Source organism: Pangasianodon hypophthalmus, chromosome 24 (genome assembly GCF_027358585.1).
Source record: "Pangasianodon hypophthalmus isolate fPanHyp1 chromosome 24, fPanHyp1.pri, whole genome shotgun sequence".
Lineage (NCBI taxonomy): Eukaryota > Metazoa > Chordata > Actinopteri > Siluriformes > Pangasiidae > Pangasianodon > Pangasianodon hypophthalmus.
Window position 1 is genome coordinate 5,607,484 of NC_069733.1, and position 15,934 is coordinate 5,623,417.

Consider the following 15,934-nt stretch of genomic DNA (forward strand, 5'->3'; position numbering starts at 1 on the left):
TTGTGTCAGTTTTAACACATTCTGTCTAAGAGTGTAAGAGAAAAAAAGATGATGCGAGACTGCTGATTGGTTATTTTGTTCAGTAGCTGATGATATTTGCCTGATTAATATAATGTAATTATAACCTTTAGAAAAAAATCTGTGAAAATTTAGAATGCCGGCAATCACCATTGCAATATCAAAAAATGAAGTAAATATGAAACATTTTTTTTTATTCTATCCTAAACCAGGGACTGCTCAACTCAAGAAAAGGAAATAGGTAGACTCACAAAGAAGGCCTATTTAGGTTGTAAATTCTTTAGGCTATAGAAACTAGAGAGAATTTTCACGTTTTGAAAATACCTGTGTTACTGGCTAGAGAAAGGGATGTTTACTGCAGGAACGGAAAAACAAGTGCAGATATGGATAAGATGTAGATAAGACAAAATGTTATTATTACATGTCATGTCATTACATTATTATCCTTATTTTTAATAATTTTCAACTGAACTGTCATAAAGTATTTTACGGCAATATAATTAGTAAATTTTTATATTTTATTTTATTATTATTTCACACACACCCCCCCCCCCCCCCCCCCCCCAACCCCCCCCCCCCAACCCCCCCACAGGACCCCACCCCGCCTCTCATCAGCTCCGCATTTTGTTCCTGGCTGCGCCGCTGTGAAAATGGTCATAACTGTTTCTAAACGCCATGATAATACTGCTTTCACAGTATTAGCGTTTTTATTTCAGTCGCACCTTTAGGCGTACATACAGTGGGACTGCACGCTTGCACTGTGTCGTCAAGTAGTGTCTGTCCAATATTTTCTGGCTTTTGGTCAGACCTGAACAGAGCTCTGCTGTTTAGCTCTATGGTATTTTGCTAATCAGCATCTTCAGCCGTGTCTGTTAACGCTCTGTTTATTTGCCGCAACTGCTGATTCTATCGTCCCCTTCTGTCGTGACTATGAATTATTACGCTACGTCTGCTGGCATCCTATGTAACTAGTGGGCAGGAACGTAAGGTAAGGACACTAAATCAATTTCTGAACATATTGTTTTTCCATATGGATTGTCAGTGGCAGTTTATGCAGGCAGTTTATGCAGCAAGTGGCACAGGTCGAGCGTGTTGGAGACGTACTGAATTTGACTTAATCTTGCAAAAATAACGATACTGGCATTATCAAACCGGAGATGAAATACTTAGTATTGTCACTGATAATTACTTATATGCTGCGAATTTCGTTGATTTACTAGTTTAAATCACGAATCGATGCAAATACTTTTACACTACACACATTTCGGCTGGCTTTTAGCAAATCTGTTTGAATACGATTTCTGGTCAGTGGTGTCGCCTGTGGTTTGTCATGCAGTTCGCGACGTGAAGCATACTCTAGCCTTTTTTTTTTTTGGCGATGCATTTGAAGTTTAATTATGTTGACTGGTCACTTGGTAGGCAGTACGTTAGCCTCTTTTCACAATCAAAGGGAGGCGTCTCTGTGACGACGTACGCGCACTTCTGGTAAACGGTGCCGAAAATGAGTTACATGTGACGAGTTTTATATAAAGCTGGAAGGATGTAGTATCTGTGGGCAGTTTGGCATGCCCGCCAGATCTGTAGTATGTGACACGCCCCATGACTTTGATCTTGCCAAGTATTGCACATTTTTATCTTTTCTCTTTAAACACTTGAAATTACTATTATACACTCGGTGGCTATTTTATTAGGTACACCTACCTTGTAGCTACATTCACTGGCTTTTTTTAAAATTGGAATTAATGTCCAGTATAGGGTGAGTTTACCTGGAGATCTGGTAACTTTGGAGATTTAAACTTAGCAAGCATTTATTTTTTGGCTTGATGAGTGAAGGTCAAAACTAAGGCCCTTGCAGTGTAAGTGCATGATAGAAATAACATGACTTAATTAATGCAACATCATGTAAGTGGGCCAGGTCAGAATCAAACTGGAAGCTAACCCTAAAAATGAGCAAGTGAAAATATTTTGAATATAGTCAAATTTATCTAGTATTTCCTATTATAAATAAATTTCTAGACGTTTTACTCATTGGCAGAACTTTTTTTTTTTTTTTTTAATAATTTTAAGCTTTTATTTCTAGAAAGAAGCAAAAAGATCTGCCAGTAGAATAAGAAAATGTAACACTTGAAATGTGTAAAAGCATCTGAAAAATAGTATTATATTTAATGTATAATAATCCCATAATAAGAAATATTAGATACTTTTGCCCACATCCAAGAAATTTTTACTTGCTAATAGGGCCGTGCAGAGACCTTTGGAAGTTTAAAAAGGGGCCCATGGATCAAAAGGTTAAAACACCAACTACAGCAAAACCTGTTGAACTATAGTAACCAATATTCAAAGAGAATGTAAAATGGAAATATCATACAAATAACATACTTTGTGATTAAACCTTAGAAGTGTAAGAGGCCACACTACAGGCAGCAGAGGTCAGCAGTGGCGCACAGTGAGAGTGGCCATCCAGAGGAACCCAGCCTATGACACTGGTCTTCCTTCGTAAAGGGTTGACTGGTACGGTATGTCAGGGCTTTGCTCGAAATTTAACTAAGAAGAAAAAGAAATAGGAATCAGAAATAGAAAGAGAAGGAACTGAAAAGAGAAAAAAAGAAAATAAAAGAAAAAGGAAAAGAGAAAGAGAAAGAACAAAGAAGAAGCAAGGGATACGTGAGAACTGAAGATAAGATACAAGACAGAATAGGAAAGAAGGGAAAACTAAAAGATAAAATATATATATATGAATGCTACCCTCTCTGAAGAGCCCAAAGTTTTGGAAGCCTATTCCCCTTTTGATATTTTATTTGTTCCAGTTTAATAAGGAAGATTCCTTTGTTTGAGTATGCCATTTTGACATCTCCTTTGTTTGGTTTTGGCATGCCTGTCCCATCTGTAGCCTTTCCACCCAGAGATCTCTGGTTTGAGTTTGTTGGGTCCACAATTAACTGTCCCATTACAGAAGGGTGTGACCAGAAATAGACCCAGTGGAGTCAGTAGATCCAGCACCTGGATCCTCTCCAGTGCACTATTCAGAGTCATGGGGCGGCCATAGGGCACCATGAGCAGTTGCTGCAAGAAATAGTGCAGCAGCTGACTCACCTCATCCAGTGGGAACAGGGGTCAGAAAGCTGCAATTCAAGTAACACGGTTCACTGAGGCCCTGCACCGCACCTTTTACAATCTAGAGGGGGGCCAGGAAGCAGTGCTTGACTGCTTCGCATCCAACAGGGGGGTAGGTCAAGAGCCGATTATATGCTGGAGTTCCGCACCCTGGCCCCCGAAAGTGACTGGAACTCAGAGTCTTTCTCACTACCCAAGACCTGCCACCAACCCTAGAGGCCCTCTATAAACTGGACTTCTAGGCTGATAACTGCTTCAGGGAAAGAGAGCAGACCCGGGGCCTGAGTTCTCGTAACGTTCAACAATCCCTTCCCCCCGGTTCACTATACCAGTGGGGTCACAGGGTGGAGGGCCTGTGATGGACATAAAACACCCTCCTGATAGCACCAGGGTGTTCTTAAAGGTCACCCTGTCCTGGGATGGTCAACACCCCTCCCGTTTTTCTTGACTCTGGGACAGTGGCAAATTTTATTGATATTGCCTTGGCTGATCGCTTAGGCTGACAGCATATAAGTGCGCTTCCCCCCTACCCCAGGAAGGCTGTTTGCCCTGTCTCCTCCTGAATGGGTGGCTGTGGAGGAGTACATTTAAGGCGCCTTAGCCACGGGTTCCAGTGGTTTATTAACGAGGTCCTGAGGAAGGCATTGGATACATAAGTGTACCTGGATGACATTTTGATTTACAGTCTGTCCAGGTAAGAACACATAGGCCATGTCAGTGAATTCTCCATTTGTTGTTGGAGAATCGCCTTTATAACAAACTAGACAAGTCTGTGTTCCATATTTCCAGGGTGTCCTTCTTGGGATTCATGATCTCCAAGGGGACGCTGAGCATAATTCCAACTAATTTCGGAGCGGTCCAGGATTGGCCCCACCCCACCTCCCTCAGACTGGCCCAGCGCTTCCTGGGATTTGCCAACTTTGCAGCCAACTGTCCGAAACTTCAGTATGATTGTGAAAACCTCTAACCGTACTGACCTAGAAGACCCCAGGTCAGGAGGCATTTGAGGCGCTCAAGAGGAGGCTTACAAGCTCCTTGGTCCTCCAATTGCCTAATCCTGAGAAACTGTTTGTTGTAGAGATTGATCCCTCTGACGTAGGTGTGGGAGTGGTTCTTTCACAATGATCAGGCCCTTCTCACAAGCTCCACCCCTGGGCATTCTATTCACAGAGGCTTATCCTGCTGGAGTGAAATTATATTGGGGACTGGGAGCTCCTTGCTGTTAACCTTGCTCTTGAAGAATAGAGGCATTGGCTGGAGGGATCTAAGCACCCATTCATGGTCTGGACTGATCACAAGAACCTGGTTGTATGTTTTGGATCATGAGCAGATCCTTTCTTTCTCCACACTTTTTCCTTTCCATCATTTTGGTAGAGGTTAATCTTGGTTCCAGAATTTGTGGAACTTGTGGAACTCATTTCTGTACTTTGCGAATTCCAATCTGGCCTTCTGATTCTTACTGCTGAAGAGTGGCTTGCATCTTGTGGTATAGCCTCTATATTACTGCTCTCTCTCATAATTTTCTTTGAACAGTGGTTTGTGACAACTTCACTCCTGCCCTGTGGAGGTTGTTGGTGATGCCACTGAATGTTGCTTTTGGGTTTTTCTTCACAGCTGTCACAATGTTTCTGTTATCTACTGCTGTTGATTTCCTTGGCCGACCTTCATTCCAAATTGTTGTATTTGCTATGCTTTTCTCCCATAGACAGCTCACTGGTCTTAATGTTGGTTTATCCTTTTTACAATGTAAAAAGTAATAAAGTAATAAAGGAGTAGCTGGAAACACTTGAAGGAGAGAGCTGCACTCATGTTTTATGTTTGTGCTATGTTTGTGGTTTCTGTTATGTTTGAAAGAGGAGGAATCGCTGCCGTCTACCTGAAAAGGGGAGGACCCGCTGACATCCAGCGGGAAGACGGAGATGCGGCTGCAGCGGATGGCAGCCATTCCTCCCCTTTTCAGGCCGATGGCAGCAACTCCTCCATCCTCCGGCAACCGTTTCAACACCACACTTCCTCAGTGCTGCAATCCTCCCGCAGCGACAGCAAGTCCCTCCTCCCTCCCGAGTTTCGGCACCAATGTAACAAACTTCGCAGGTGGGCAAGGAGGAGGCGGGAACTGAGTGAACTCCAGCATAAAGTTTTAATAATATAAAGATCTCAAACATAACAGAACCCACAAACGTAGCACAAACATAAAACACTCGTGCATCTCTCTCTCCCTGAGATGTTTCCAGCCACTCCTTTATTACTCTCTCCTACTGATTAAACAACTCAGTGCCAGGTGTGCGTCCTCACAGCCTGGCCCCTCCCTCCTCCTCGTCACAAACAACAAATGCAGTCTTCCCAGGCAAAACCCAGGGCTCAAACCAAGTATAGCCATTCAGAGCTATTAACAGGGTACACCTGGGCAACAGGAAACACCTGTTAGTCACATCTATATTTTTGATCACTTGAATAGTGGGCAGGTTCAAACAAAAGGTGCTGTGTTCCAAGTTGTTTAACACATCTAGGTGTAAATATCAGGAAATGAAAGCTGAAATTCTTATCTACTGTCTCATATTCATCTTTTGATCTCAAACCCCAATCTCTTCAGTGTATCATAAAAACAGAAGAATTGGCCTTGTTGTTCCAGTACTTTTGGAGGGGACTATCTGAATTCATCCTACTGGTTAAGTTGATACAATTGCATTTCATTAAAGAGCAAATTCCCTTCTGCAATGTTGTCACACTTTTACCATCTGCATCACTGGCTGCTGCTCCTTGACATAATCTAGAAATGCAAATTTGTTCTGCTGATTGTTATAATGTATACATAGTGTAGTGTATTCGTGAGCTGAATATGAGGAGAGGGTGGTACAGTGGCACAGCGGCACACCTCACAGCTCCAGGGTTTCTTGTTCGATCCTGAGCTTGGGTTACTGTCTGTGTGGAGTTTCCATGTTCTCCCTGTGGGTTTTCTCCAGCTGCAAGTCTGGGACAGACCTGTTTCTCCTGAGTTGTTTTGGTTTTGTTGAGTTTTTTAAAGTGCACTGAAAAGTGCAGACTGAACAAATGTTAACCTGGGGCTCAGCTAAAATTCCGCCTGTCTCTCAAGTCTTCCTCTACACCATCACACACCGGGTTCTACAGTGGTGCCAAAACCTGGGAAACGCTCACCAAGATGGCCTCCCTTCCAGATGCGCTGAATAACTTCTGTGCTTGGTTTGAGGTGCAGAATAACATGATGGCGAGGAAGACCACCCCTCCTCCCAACAACCAGGTGTTGTGTCTAACCATGGCTGATGTGAGGAAAACTCTACACACAGTCAACCCACGGAAGGCTGCTGACAACATTCCTGAAAGAGTGCTCAGAGGATGTGCAGACCAACTGGCAGATGTTCTCACTGACATGTTCAACATCTCCCTGAAGAGTGCCGTCATGTCAATGTGCTTGGAGGCCACCACCATTGTGCCCATGCCAAAGAAGTCTTCAGTGTCCTGCCTCAATGACTACTGTCCCATCATCATGAAGTGCTTAGAGAGGCTCGTCATGAGGCACATCAAGACCCTGCTGCCCCCTCACTAGACCCACTGCAGTTCACGTATTGTCTCAACCGCTCAACAGACAATGCCATTGCCACCACCCTCTGTCTGGCCCTCACCCACCGGGACAAAAAGGACACATATGTTTGAATGCTGTTCATAGACTTCAGCTCAGCATTCAACACAATCATTCCTCAGCATCTGATTGGAAAGCTGAGCTGGCTGGGCTTGAACACCTCCCTCTGCAACTGGATCCTGGACTTCCTCACTGGGAGAGCTCAGTCAGTCCGGATCGGGAGCAGCATCTCCAACACCGCCAGACTGAGCACTGGCGCCCCCAAGGCTGTGTGCTCAGTCCACTGCTGTTCACTCTGCTGGTTCATGACTGTGCATCATCAAGTTTGCTGATGACAGAGACTATGGTGGGTCTCATTAACAAGAATGACAAGTCAGCATACAGAGAGGAAGTGCAGCGACTAATGGACTGTTGCAGACCCAACAACCTGTCTCTGAATGTGGACAAAACAAAAGAGATGGTTGCTGACTTCAAGGAGAGCAAGGAGCGACCACACTCTGCTGAACATCAGCATCTCCTCTGTGGAGATCGTTAAGAGCACCAATTTCCTTTCTGTTCATCTGGTGGAGAATCTGACCTGGTCCCTCAACACCATCTCCATAGCCAAGAAAGCCCAGTAGTGTCTCTACTTTCTATGAAGGCTGAGAAAAGCCCATCTCCCACCCCATCCTTACCATGGGGGTCCTGTCTTAGGAAATTTGTACTTGACTTGAACTGTTTGCACATGTTTGCACACATGCATTTTATGTAGTCCTGTGTAGGTCTGTGTAGTCTTTAGCTAGTTCTGTGTAGTCTCATGTAGTTTTGTGTTGTTTATATAGCACCATGGTGCTGGAGAAAAGATGTTTCAGTTCATTGTGTACCAGCTGTATATGTTTGAAATGACATAAAAGCCACTTGACTTGAATCACCTTGCTCAGCATGGGAGTAATTGAGGAGTCCCACAGTGACTGGAGCAGGCTGGTGATCTTGGTGCCCATGACCGACAAGTCGGTCCGTTTTTGTGTGGACTTTAGAAAAGTCAATGCGGTGTCTAAACGTGTGCGCAAGAGAGAGCATGATATGGCTGGGGGTGCTTGTGAGACACACACACACATGCCACGGGGCATGACCTTGAACAGAGAGAATCTGTGAGTCCAGCTCTAGTGAATGTTGTGTGTGAAAATCCCAGGAGATCAGCAGTTTCTGAAATACTCAAACCAGCCCATCTGGTATCAACAACCATGCCACAGATAAAGTCACAGAGATCACACTTTTTCCCCATTCTGATGGTTGATGTGAACTTTACCTGAAACTCTTGACCTGTATCTGCATGATTTTATATACTGTGCTGCTGCTGCCACATGATTGGCTGATTGGATAACTGCATAAATGAGCAGGTGTACAGGTGTTCCTAAGTGGACGGAGTGTGTACGTTGTTGTGAATTTTATAAAAAAGAATTTATGATTAATCGAAGATAACAGTCAAATAATCGATTATCAAAATAATCAATATCATCAATAATCAATTGTGACAGCCCTAGTGTGAATTGTTTAGAGTAGCTGTGCATATAAATGTACAGTCCCCTCCAAAACTATTGGAATGGCAATGCCAGTTCTTTTGTTTTTGCTATACACTGAATATGATAGTAGATCTGAATTTCAGCTTTCATTTCCTGATATTTACATCTAGATAAACAACATAGAAACATCTTTTGTTTGAACCCACCCATATCGAAAATATTGCAATGTGTGAGTAACAGTGTGCTCAGGTGTGCCCTGTTAGATTGATTGTTTAAACAATTAATAGCTATGAATGTCTACTCTCGGTTTGAGCCCTGAGTTTCACTTGTGAAGACTGCATTTTTTTTTTTAAATGGATAAACATGAAGACCAGAGAGCCATCTAGGGGAGAAACGCAAGCTATTTTGAAGCTGTGAAAAGAGGGAACATAGATCAGAGACATTGCACAAGCATTGGGCATAGCCAATACAACAATTTGGAATGTCCTGAAAAAGAAAGAAACTACTGGTGTACTAACAACCAGATATCAAACAGGTTGGCCAAGGAAAACAACAACAGTCGATGAAAGAAACATTGTGAGAGCTGTGAAGAAAAACCCAAAAACAACATTAGGTGACATCACCAACAACCTCTACAGGGCAGGGGTGACGGTATCACAATCCACCATTCAAAGAAGATTTCAATTCAATTCAATTTTATTTGTATAGCGCTTTTAACAATGGACATTGTCACAAAGCAGCTTTACAGAAATAAATGGATTCACAATAATATATTGTAAATATTTGAATTTATCACTGTGAATTTATCCCAAATGAGCAAGCCAGTGGTGACGGTGGCAAGCAAGAACTCCCTGAGATGATATGAGGAAGAAACCTTGAGAGGAACCAGGCTCAAAAGGGAACCCATCCTCATCTGGGTGCAACGGATAGTGCAATTATAAATAAATCCCTTCTATTATTGTGTACTATAAGGACAAATAGTGCAATTGTGCAACCAATAAATTCATCACAGTTTTCGCAAGAAGTCCGGTTGGTTAAAATCTATCCACTGTCCACTGATGGAGTCCTGAGTACGAAGCTGCTCAACCGCAGCCCCAAAGCCACTATAGCAATCGCAGTCCCAAGCCATTACAGTACAATTTTGAGAGACCATACCACAAGATGCCAACCACTCATCAGCAGTAAGAATTGGCAGGTCAGTTTGGAATTCACAAAGAAATACAGAGATGAGCCACAAAAGTTCTGGAACCAAGATTAACCTCTGCCAAGGTAAATGGAATTGGAAAAGTAAATGGAAAGGATAAAGTGTGGAGAAAGAAAGGACTTGGATGGCTGGGCTTGTGTGGCTGCTTCTGGAAGGAGCTCACTATTCTTTACTGATGATGTAACTCATGATGGTAGTAGCAGATTGAATTCAGAAGGCTACAGAAACATCCTGTCTGCCAATTTAATTGGGAGGAACTTCATCATGCAGGATGACAATGACAACAGTTTGGTGATGTGAACATTGGTGTGAAGCGGCAGCCAGATGCACACAGCATACTCACACCAGAAGAGGAAGACTTTTTTTATTGCAAACAAGGGATATGCAACTAAAATTAAGTCTTACTTACTTTAAGACTATCTGTTTTTATACTTTTGTTCACATAAAAATTGGGTGGCCTTCCACCAAAGGTGCCATGTTCTAGGTTGTTCTACTGTTTCACTCTGATATCTCATCTTTATCTCAAACCCAAATGTCTTCAGTGTATAGCAAAAACAAAAGAGTTGGACTTGCCCTTTTTGGAGGGAACTGTAAGTCTCAGACTGGATGCTAGCTCTTGCAGTTTTCATCACTGCAGTGTTACTCACCTAGTGCTTACCCCCTCATTCTTTCTGTTTCTTTTTTCTTCTTTGATAATTCAGCCCTTCATCACTGAAGTTGAGAGCCACAGATAAGAATAGGAAGCTTCCTTTTCAACAATTCCTGCCAAGGACTGATCCAGACCTAGCATCAAAAGAAGAGGGTGTTCGATAGACACACCTGCTGCAGGTATTGGACTATAGTACCACTGTAGAATTTTCCGGTGCCAAAATGTTTTTTTTTCTATTGATATCCAAATCAATTTTATGGAGATACAATGTTTTTGGAAGGTCCTTCTTCATCAAAGCTGTTTATGATAAAAAAATTATTATAAAATGAGTGTGTGTGCAAACTGAGCAGATTTATTGATCAGTTTCAAAGCATACTACAATTTAAACCAAAAGTTGTATAGTGATTGCAGGTTGGGCAGAGTCAATCCATATATATCAGCCACTCAACAAACTTCAATATTCATGAAGTCCTCATTCATAACCCTATGTGTTTTAAATTCTGGTAAAATATTATTTAATTCTTTTGAGTAACTGACAATTAAAAATGTTGCTATTTGACAGATATTTGCTGTTGTTCCACTGATTTGGTCACCTTTCTAGATGTTGCCCAATTGTGAGACAGCATACTCACTGCCCCATTCAGCTTGGTAGAGTTATTATTGCTCTTACCTATGCATAACTATGTTGATAATGTGTCTATCATAATTGCTTTCAAAAAAGTATAATGTCTGATTTCAATAAAGCCGTGAATGAAAGAATTGCATACTTGAAAAATCAATGAGCTAAAGTTCTTCACAGATGAGGCAAATTATAGAAGTGAGGTGCAGTGTTACACCGATCAGCCATAACATTATGACCACTGACAGGTGAAGTGAATAATATTGATTATCTCGTTACAATAGCACCTGTCAAGGGTTGGGATATATTAGGCAGCAAGAGACCAGTTGGTTCTCGAAGTTGATGTGTTGGAAACAGGTAAAATGGGCAAGCGTAAGGATTAGAGATACTTTGACAACGGCCAAATTGTGATGGCTAGATGACTGGGTCAGAGCATCTTTAAAACGGCAGGCCTTGTGGTGTGTTCCAGGTATGCAGTGGTTAGTACTTACCAAAAGTGGTCCAAGGAAGGACAACCAGTGAACTAGCGACAGAGTCATGGGCGCCCAAGGCTCACTGATGCACATGGGGAGTGAAGGCTAGTCCGTCTGGTCTGATCCCACAGAAGAGCTATTGTAGCACAAATTGCTGAAAAGTTAAAGCTGGCTATGATAGAAAGGTGTCAGAACACACAGTGCATCACAGCTTGCTGCGTATGGGGCTGTGTAGCCACAGACCTGTCAGAGTGCCCATGCTGACCTCTGTCCACTGCCAAAAGTGCCTACAATGGACAGGTGAGCATCAGAACTGGACCACGGAGCAATGGAAGAAGGTGGCCTGGTCTGATAAATCACATTTTCTTTTACATCATGTGGAAAGCTGGGTGCGTATGCATCGTTTACGTGGGGAAGAGATGGCACCAGCATGCACTATGGGAAGAACGCAAGCTGGCGGAGGCAGTGTGATGCTCTGGGCAATGTTCTGGGAAACTTTGGGTCCTGGCATTCATGTGGATGCTATTTTGACACATACCACCTACGTAAACATTGTTGCAGACCAGGTACACCCCTTCATGGCAATGGTATTCCCTAATGGAAGTGACCTCTTTCGGCAGGATAATGCACCCTGCCACACTGCAAAAATTGTTCAGGAATGGTTCGAGGGACATGGCAAAGAGTATGTTGAATTGGCCTTCAAATTCCCCAGATCTCAATCCAATCGAACATCTGTGGGGTGCACTGGCCATCAAGTCCAATCCATGGAGGCCCCACCTCGCAACTTACAGGATTTAAAGGATCTGCTGTTAACATTTTTGAGCCAGATACCACAGCACACCTTCAGGGATCTAGTGGAGTCCATGCCTCGACAGGTCAGGGCTGTTTTGGCAGCAAAAGGGACCAACACAATATTAGGCAGGTGGTCATAATGTTATGGCTGATCGATGTATGTCTGAGTTTGTTCAGTTAGATCCACTAAGGGAATTATTATATTTGACTTTTTGGTAGGCAGTTTGTCTGTGCTGAGGTGCTGGCTTTAATACCAGTTTACATTTTTCTGTTGTCTCATTGAAATTTGGAGTACATAGTGTAATTCTAGTGTATTGACATCTTGTTGACTCTCAACTGCCTATTATATCAATAGATAGTAGCCTATAGCACAAGTGTGATAGCCTCTTGACTTAATTTTGTTTCAGACTATGTTGTTAAGAATAACCCTACCAATTACTATAGTAATATATGAGCTGCTCATGAATCAGTGGGTAAATTCTAATTCTCAGCATCTGATTAACAATAATTAAATGCATTCTATAGCTTGTAATATCATGCCACTTGTGTAAATGACAATTAACATGTGTCCATTAAATTTACAAATGAGATCCCACTGGTTGGTCTCCATGACAGACACTGTGATAGGCATGAGTGATGTCCACTCTCAGCCAAGATCTGGCCACAGTTCAGAACTGACTGATGAAGAAAAGGAGATCATTAACAATGTGATTGTTCGGGCTGAGAAAATGGAGGCCATGGAGCAAGAGAGAATCAGGTAAGAAGTGGAAGGATGCATTCATGCTGGTCATGCTGGTCATGCACATAACAATGTCTGTATGTCAAGTTCTGATGCTTCCATGCTTAGACAGAAATACTTGTCAAGTATTTAATTTCACTCAACAATATAATTTGGTCTTATACTAAAAAGAATACTGAAATGAAAAAAGTAATTAAGTATGATTTCTTGTTTCTGTTCATGGTAGGCGTCTAATGAGTCGTTTGGACAATCTGAAGAAGACTGTTTGTGGGGATGGGATGTCCCACTGCTTGTTGTGTGGGGAGCAGTTATGTGCCCTAGGAGTCCAGTCTGTCGTCTGTGAAGACTGTAAAAAGGTTAGAATGTTATATTATTATAATGATGGAATTGTTATATTAATATAAAATCTCAGGTTACACATTTAGCCATGTCCAGTGAACTCCAGATAACTGCTGGGGTTGTGTTTCAACATATGCATACCATCTTTGCGTGCATGTTGAGACCATTAACACAAAGTCACATGGTGACCATATGATACTGTAAAATGGCATTAGTAATGACCAACATTCCTTTTGGAACCTTCTTTCTGTGGTTTTGGCTTATTGACGGGAAACCTTGGTGGTTATCCCGAATACATAGAATATGGTTACATGCATAATACATGTAATGTACTATTTCACCTCTCTTATCTGCCAGGGGCAGCATTGCAACACTTAGAAAACCTTTATGAATAGGTCATGAGGAACCAGCTCACCCTCAGACTGACTGGAAGGGCGTTTGGATATGATCACATTCACCCCACTGGGAGAAGAAGTTGATCTTATAAGCTCTCCAAAGGCTCAAGTGCAAGACCTCCTGGAGTGGAATATCTCTCATTAGAGTCCATGAGGATGTGGAGTGGCCTGTCACCATAGAACTGGGCTTCTAGTCCATGGTGATGTCCCATCACTCAGCGGTCCAAAAATTCTGCTTTAGACAGACATCGTGCCAGATGAATAGCTGGTTCCATAACCAGTTAGTTGTTCTATGAGCCACATAGCCCCATAAGGTGTGTTCTGGGCACAGTGGGGAATGTTCTGTAGATTGACCACTGTAGCACATCATGTCCTTCACAAGCTTCTTTGGTCTGAGGCACCAAATCTTAGGCAGGAATCTAGATTTCTGTCACATGGTTGTCCCAGATCCCTGTAGTCATTAGTGCAGGCCGGATTAGGTTATTGTCTAGGAATGCAGTTCTCTCAGACTTTTTCTAAGGTGATTTTCAGCTAAAAGGGCTGTCTATAATGATATTCCTTTCAGATGAACATCCTGCTTGGGTCTGTACAGAGAGATATTAAGGAATTCCAACACACAGGGAAGATCCCACATCTGACTTCCGAGGAGCGTGGTGGATGAAAGGCCCTAGCTCACTTTGGAAACATTGTTTATAAGATTAAAGCTCCAAGTGGACAATGTCTTTATGAGAACAGCAGTGGAATTATGGAATAGTGGTTATATTTGCCTTGAGTAAGCCACTGAGATCTGATTGCAGAATGCTCTGTAGTGTGGGCAGAGTCAGTAAAGGATGTGGTAAGATGTACAGTAGGCCACTAGGTCCATTGTGGGCCACTCTGCCCTGTCTTCGAGTGTTTTTTTTTGTCCCACTAAGGAGAACTATGCATTCTGTTGGCAAAGGCGTGTCCCTGGATCTGCTGTCTCACCTGAGGGACCACGTGCCACTCTCCTGTGCTACCGAAACAGCAAGACCACTCAAGTCAAGTGGTTTTTATTGTCATTCCTCTATATAGCTAGTATACATCAGAATGAAATGTTGTTTCTCCAGGACCATGGTGCAACACAGAACAGTACGCAAGACTACATAAAGTGCACTACACAACAGTGCAAGACGAGTGCAGGATAATAAATCCACAGAACAGAACAACAGTTACGCAGGTTAATAAGTCCACAACAAATACTCAGGACAATATATACACAAAACATTGGCTGTAAACTGTAAACTATTTTGTAGTGTAGCAGCAATAAGTATAGCAGCAGTATTGGCAGCAAAAACAAGTTCCATAATATAGTGACTGAATCACAGTGACTGATGCAGCTTTGTAAGGTACAGGTTTGCAGCTCTTTATGTGTTTCATGACTAGCCGCTGTGACGGCGGGCCAAAGAGCCTCATACAAAGAAGAAAAAGAGCTCCTCACTCAGCTGCCGTCTGAGTGCTTAACGGACAGTGCCACTTCAGGATTTGTGTTTTGGGCAGCTGAAGCACACATGACTCTAAGGCAGAGTGGCCCAACTGTGCATGGCTGGCAGCCAATTGCTGCGGCTGAGGCTCTCTACCATCGGCGAGAAGACCACGTACTACAAAAGGGCTCCTCTGCTACAGAGAGGGGGAGTGCGCTCTTGCTCCCAACTAATGTGCCTGTCTCTCTCCCCCACAGACAGCAATGATGCCTCCTGAGCCAGACACACTGAGGCCCAGCTCACTGACTCACTGACCCGCTGACTGCACCACATAGCTGCCGTCATTGACCACCCCGGCCCCTCACAGCCCTGAGTTGCTACACCGCTTGAAGCACTTCATAATGATAGTCATTCAGGCACGCCACAGATGATTTCTTTGGGACAGGGATGATGGTGGTCCTCTTGAAGCACACATGGACAATTGCTTGGTTCAGAGAAAGGTTGAAGATGTCTGTGAGGACATCTGTAAGCTGATTACCACATTCCCTGAGCACCTAGCCAGGTATGTTGTCAGGACCTGCAAATTTCCAGCTCTGGATATAGTTTTCCTGATGTCTACTGAAGACAGACAAAGTACTTCGTCGGTGGGAGTTGGGGTGGTCTTCCCTGCTGGCATATTGTTCTATGCTTCAAACCGTGCGTACAAATTGTTCAGTGTGAGGCGTCACAATCACAGACAAGTGGTGCTCTGTAGTCTGTGATGGCCTGAATGCCTTGCCGTATGTGTTTGTATCCTTGGTATTTAGGAAGTGACGGTGGATTCTTTCTGAATAGTTGCACTTCACCTCCTTGATAGCCTGGGACAGATTGGCCCTTGCTGTGAGGGCTGCCTTGTTGTCAGACCTGAAGGCAGTGTCTCGAGTTTTCAGCAGCAAGTGCACTTCAGCAGTCACTCACGGTTTCTGGTCTGCATGTGTGATGATGGTCTTGAAGGAAGTTACATCATCTATGCACTTGCTGATGTAGCCAGTCACTGATGATGTGTATTCC

General features: G+C 43.1%; 1 protein-coding gene across 4 annotated transcripts in view; it reads left to right on the forward strand.

Moving 5' to 3' along the window:
* The first annotated feature begins 645 nt into the window (after positions 1 to 645).
* Positions 646 to 15,934, forward strand: part of rph3ab (rabphilin 3A homolog (mouse), b) — a 66,893-nt gene continuing 51,604 nt past the window's right edge. For 2 of the 4 annotated variants that reach the window (XR_003404290.3, XM_026939761.3), the window contains exons 1-4: positions 646 to 1,006; positions 10,138 to 10,264; positions 12,559 to 12,726; positions 12,935 to 13,064. Coding sequence is in view for 2 of the 4 variants with exons in the window: in XM_026939761.3 (XP_026795562.1) it covers positions 12,578 to 12,726; positions 12,935 to 13,064 (279 nt within the window). In the remaining 2 variants the exon portion in view is untranslated. Of the gene's footprint in view, positions 1,007 to 10,137; positions 10,265 to 12,558; positions 12,727 to 12,932; positions 13,065 to 15,141; positions 15,447 to 15,934 lie in introns of those variants that run through there. The other 2 variants (XM_026939762.3, XM_034299054.2) reach the window with 2 other exon arrangements.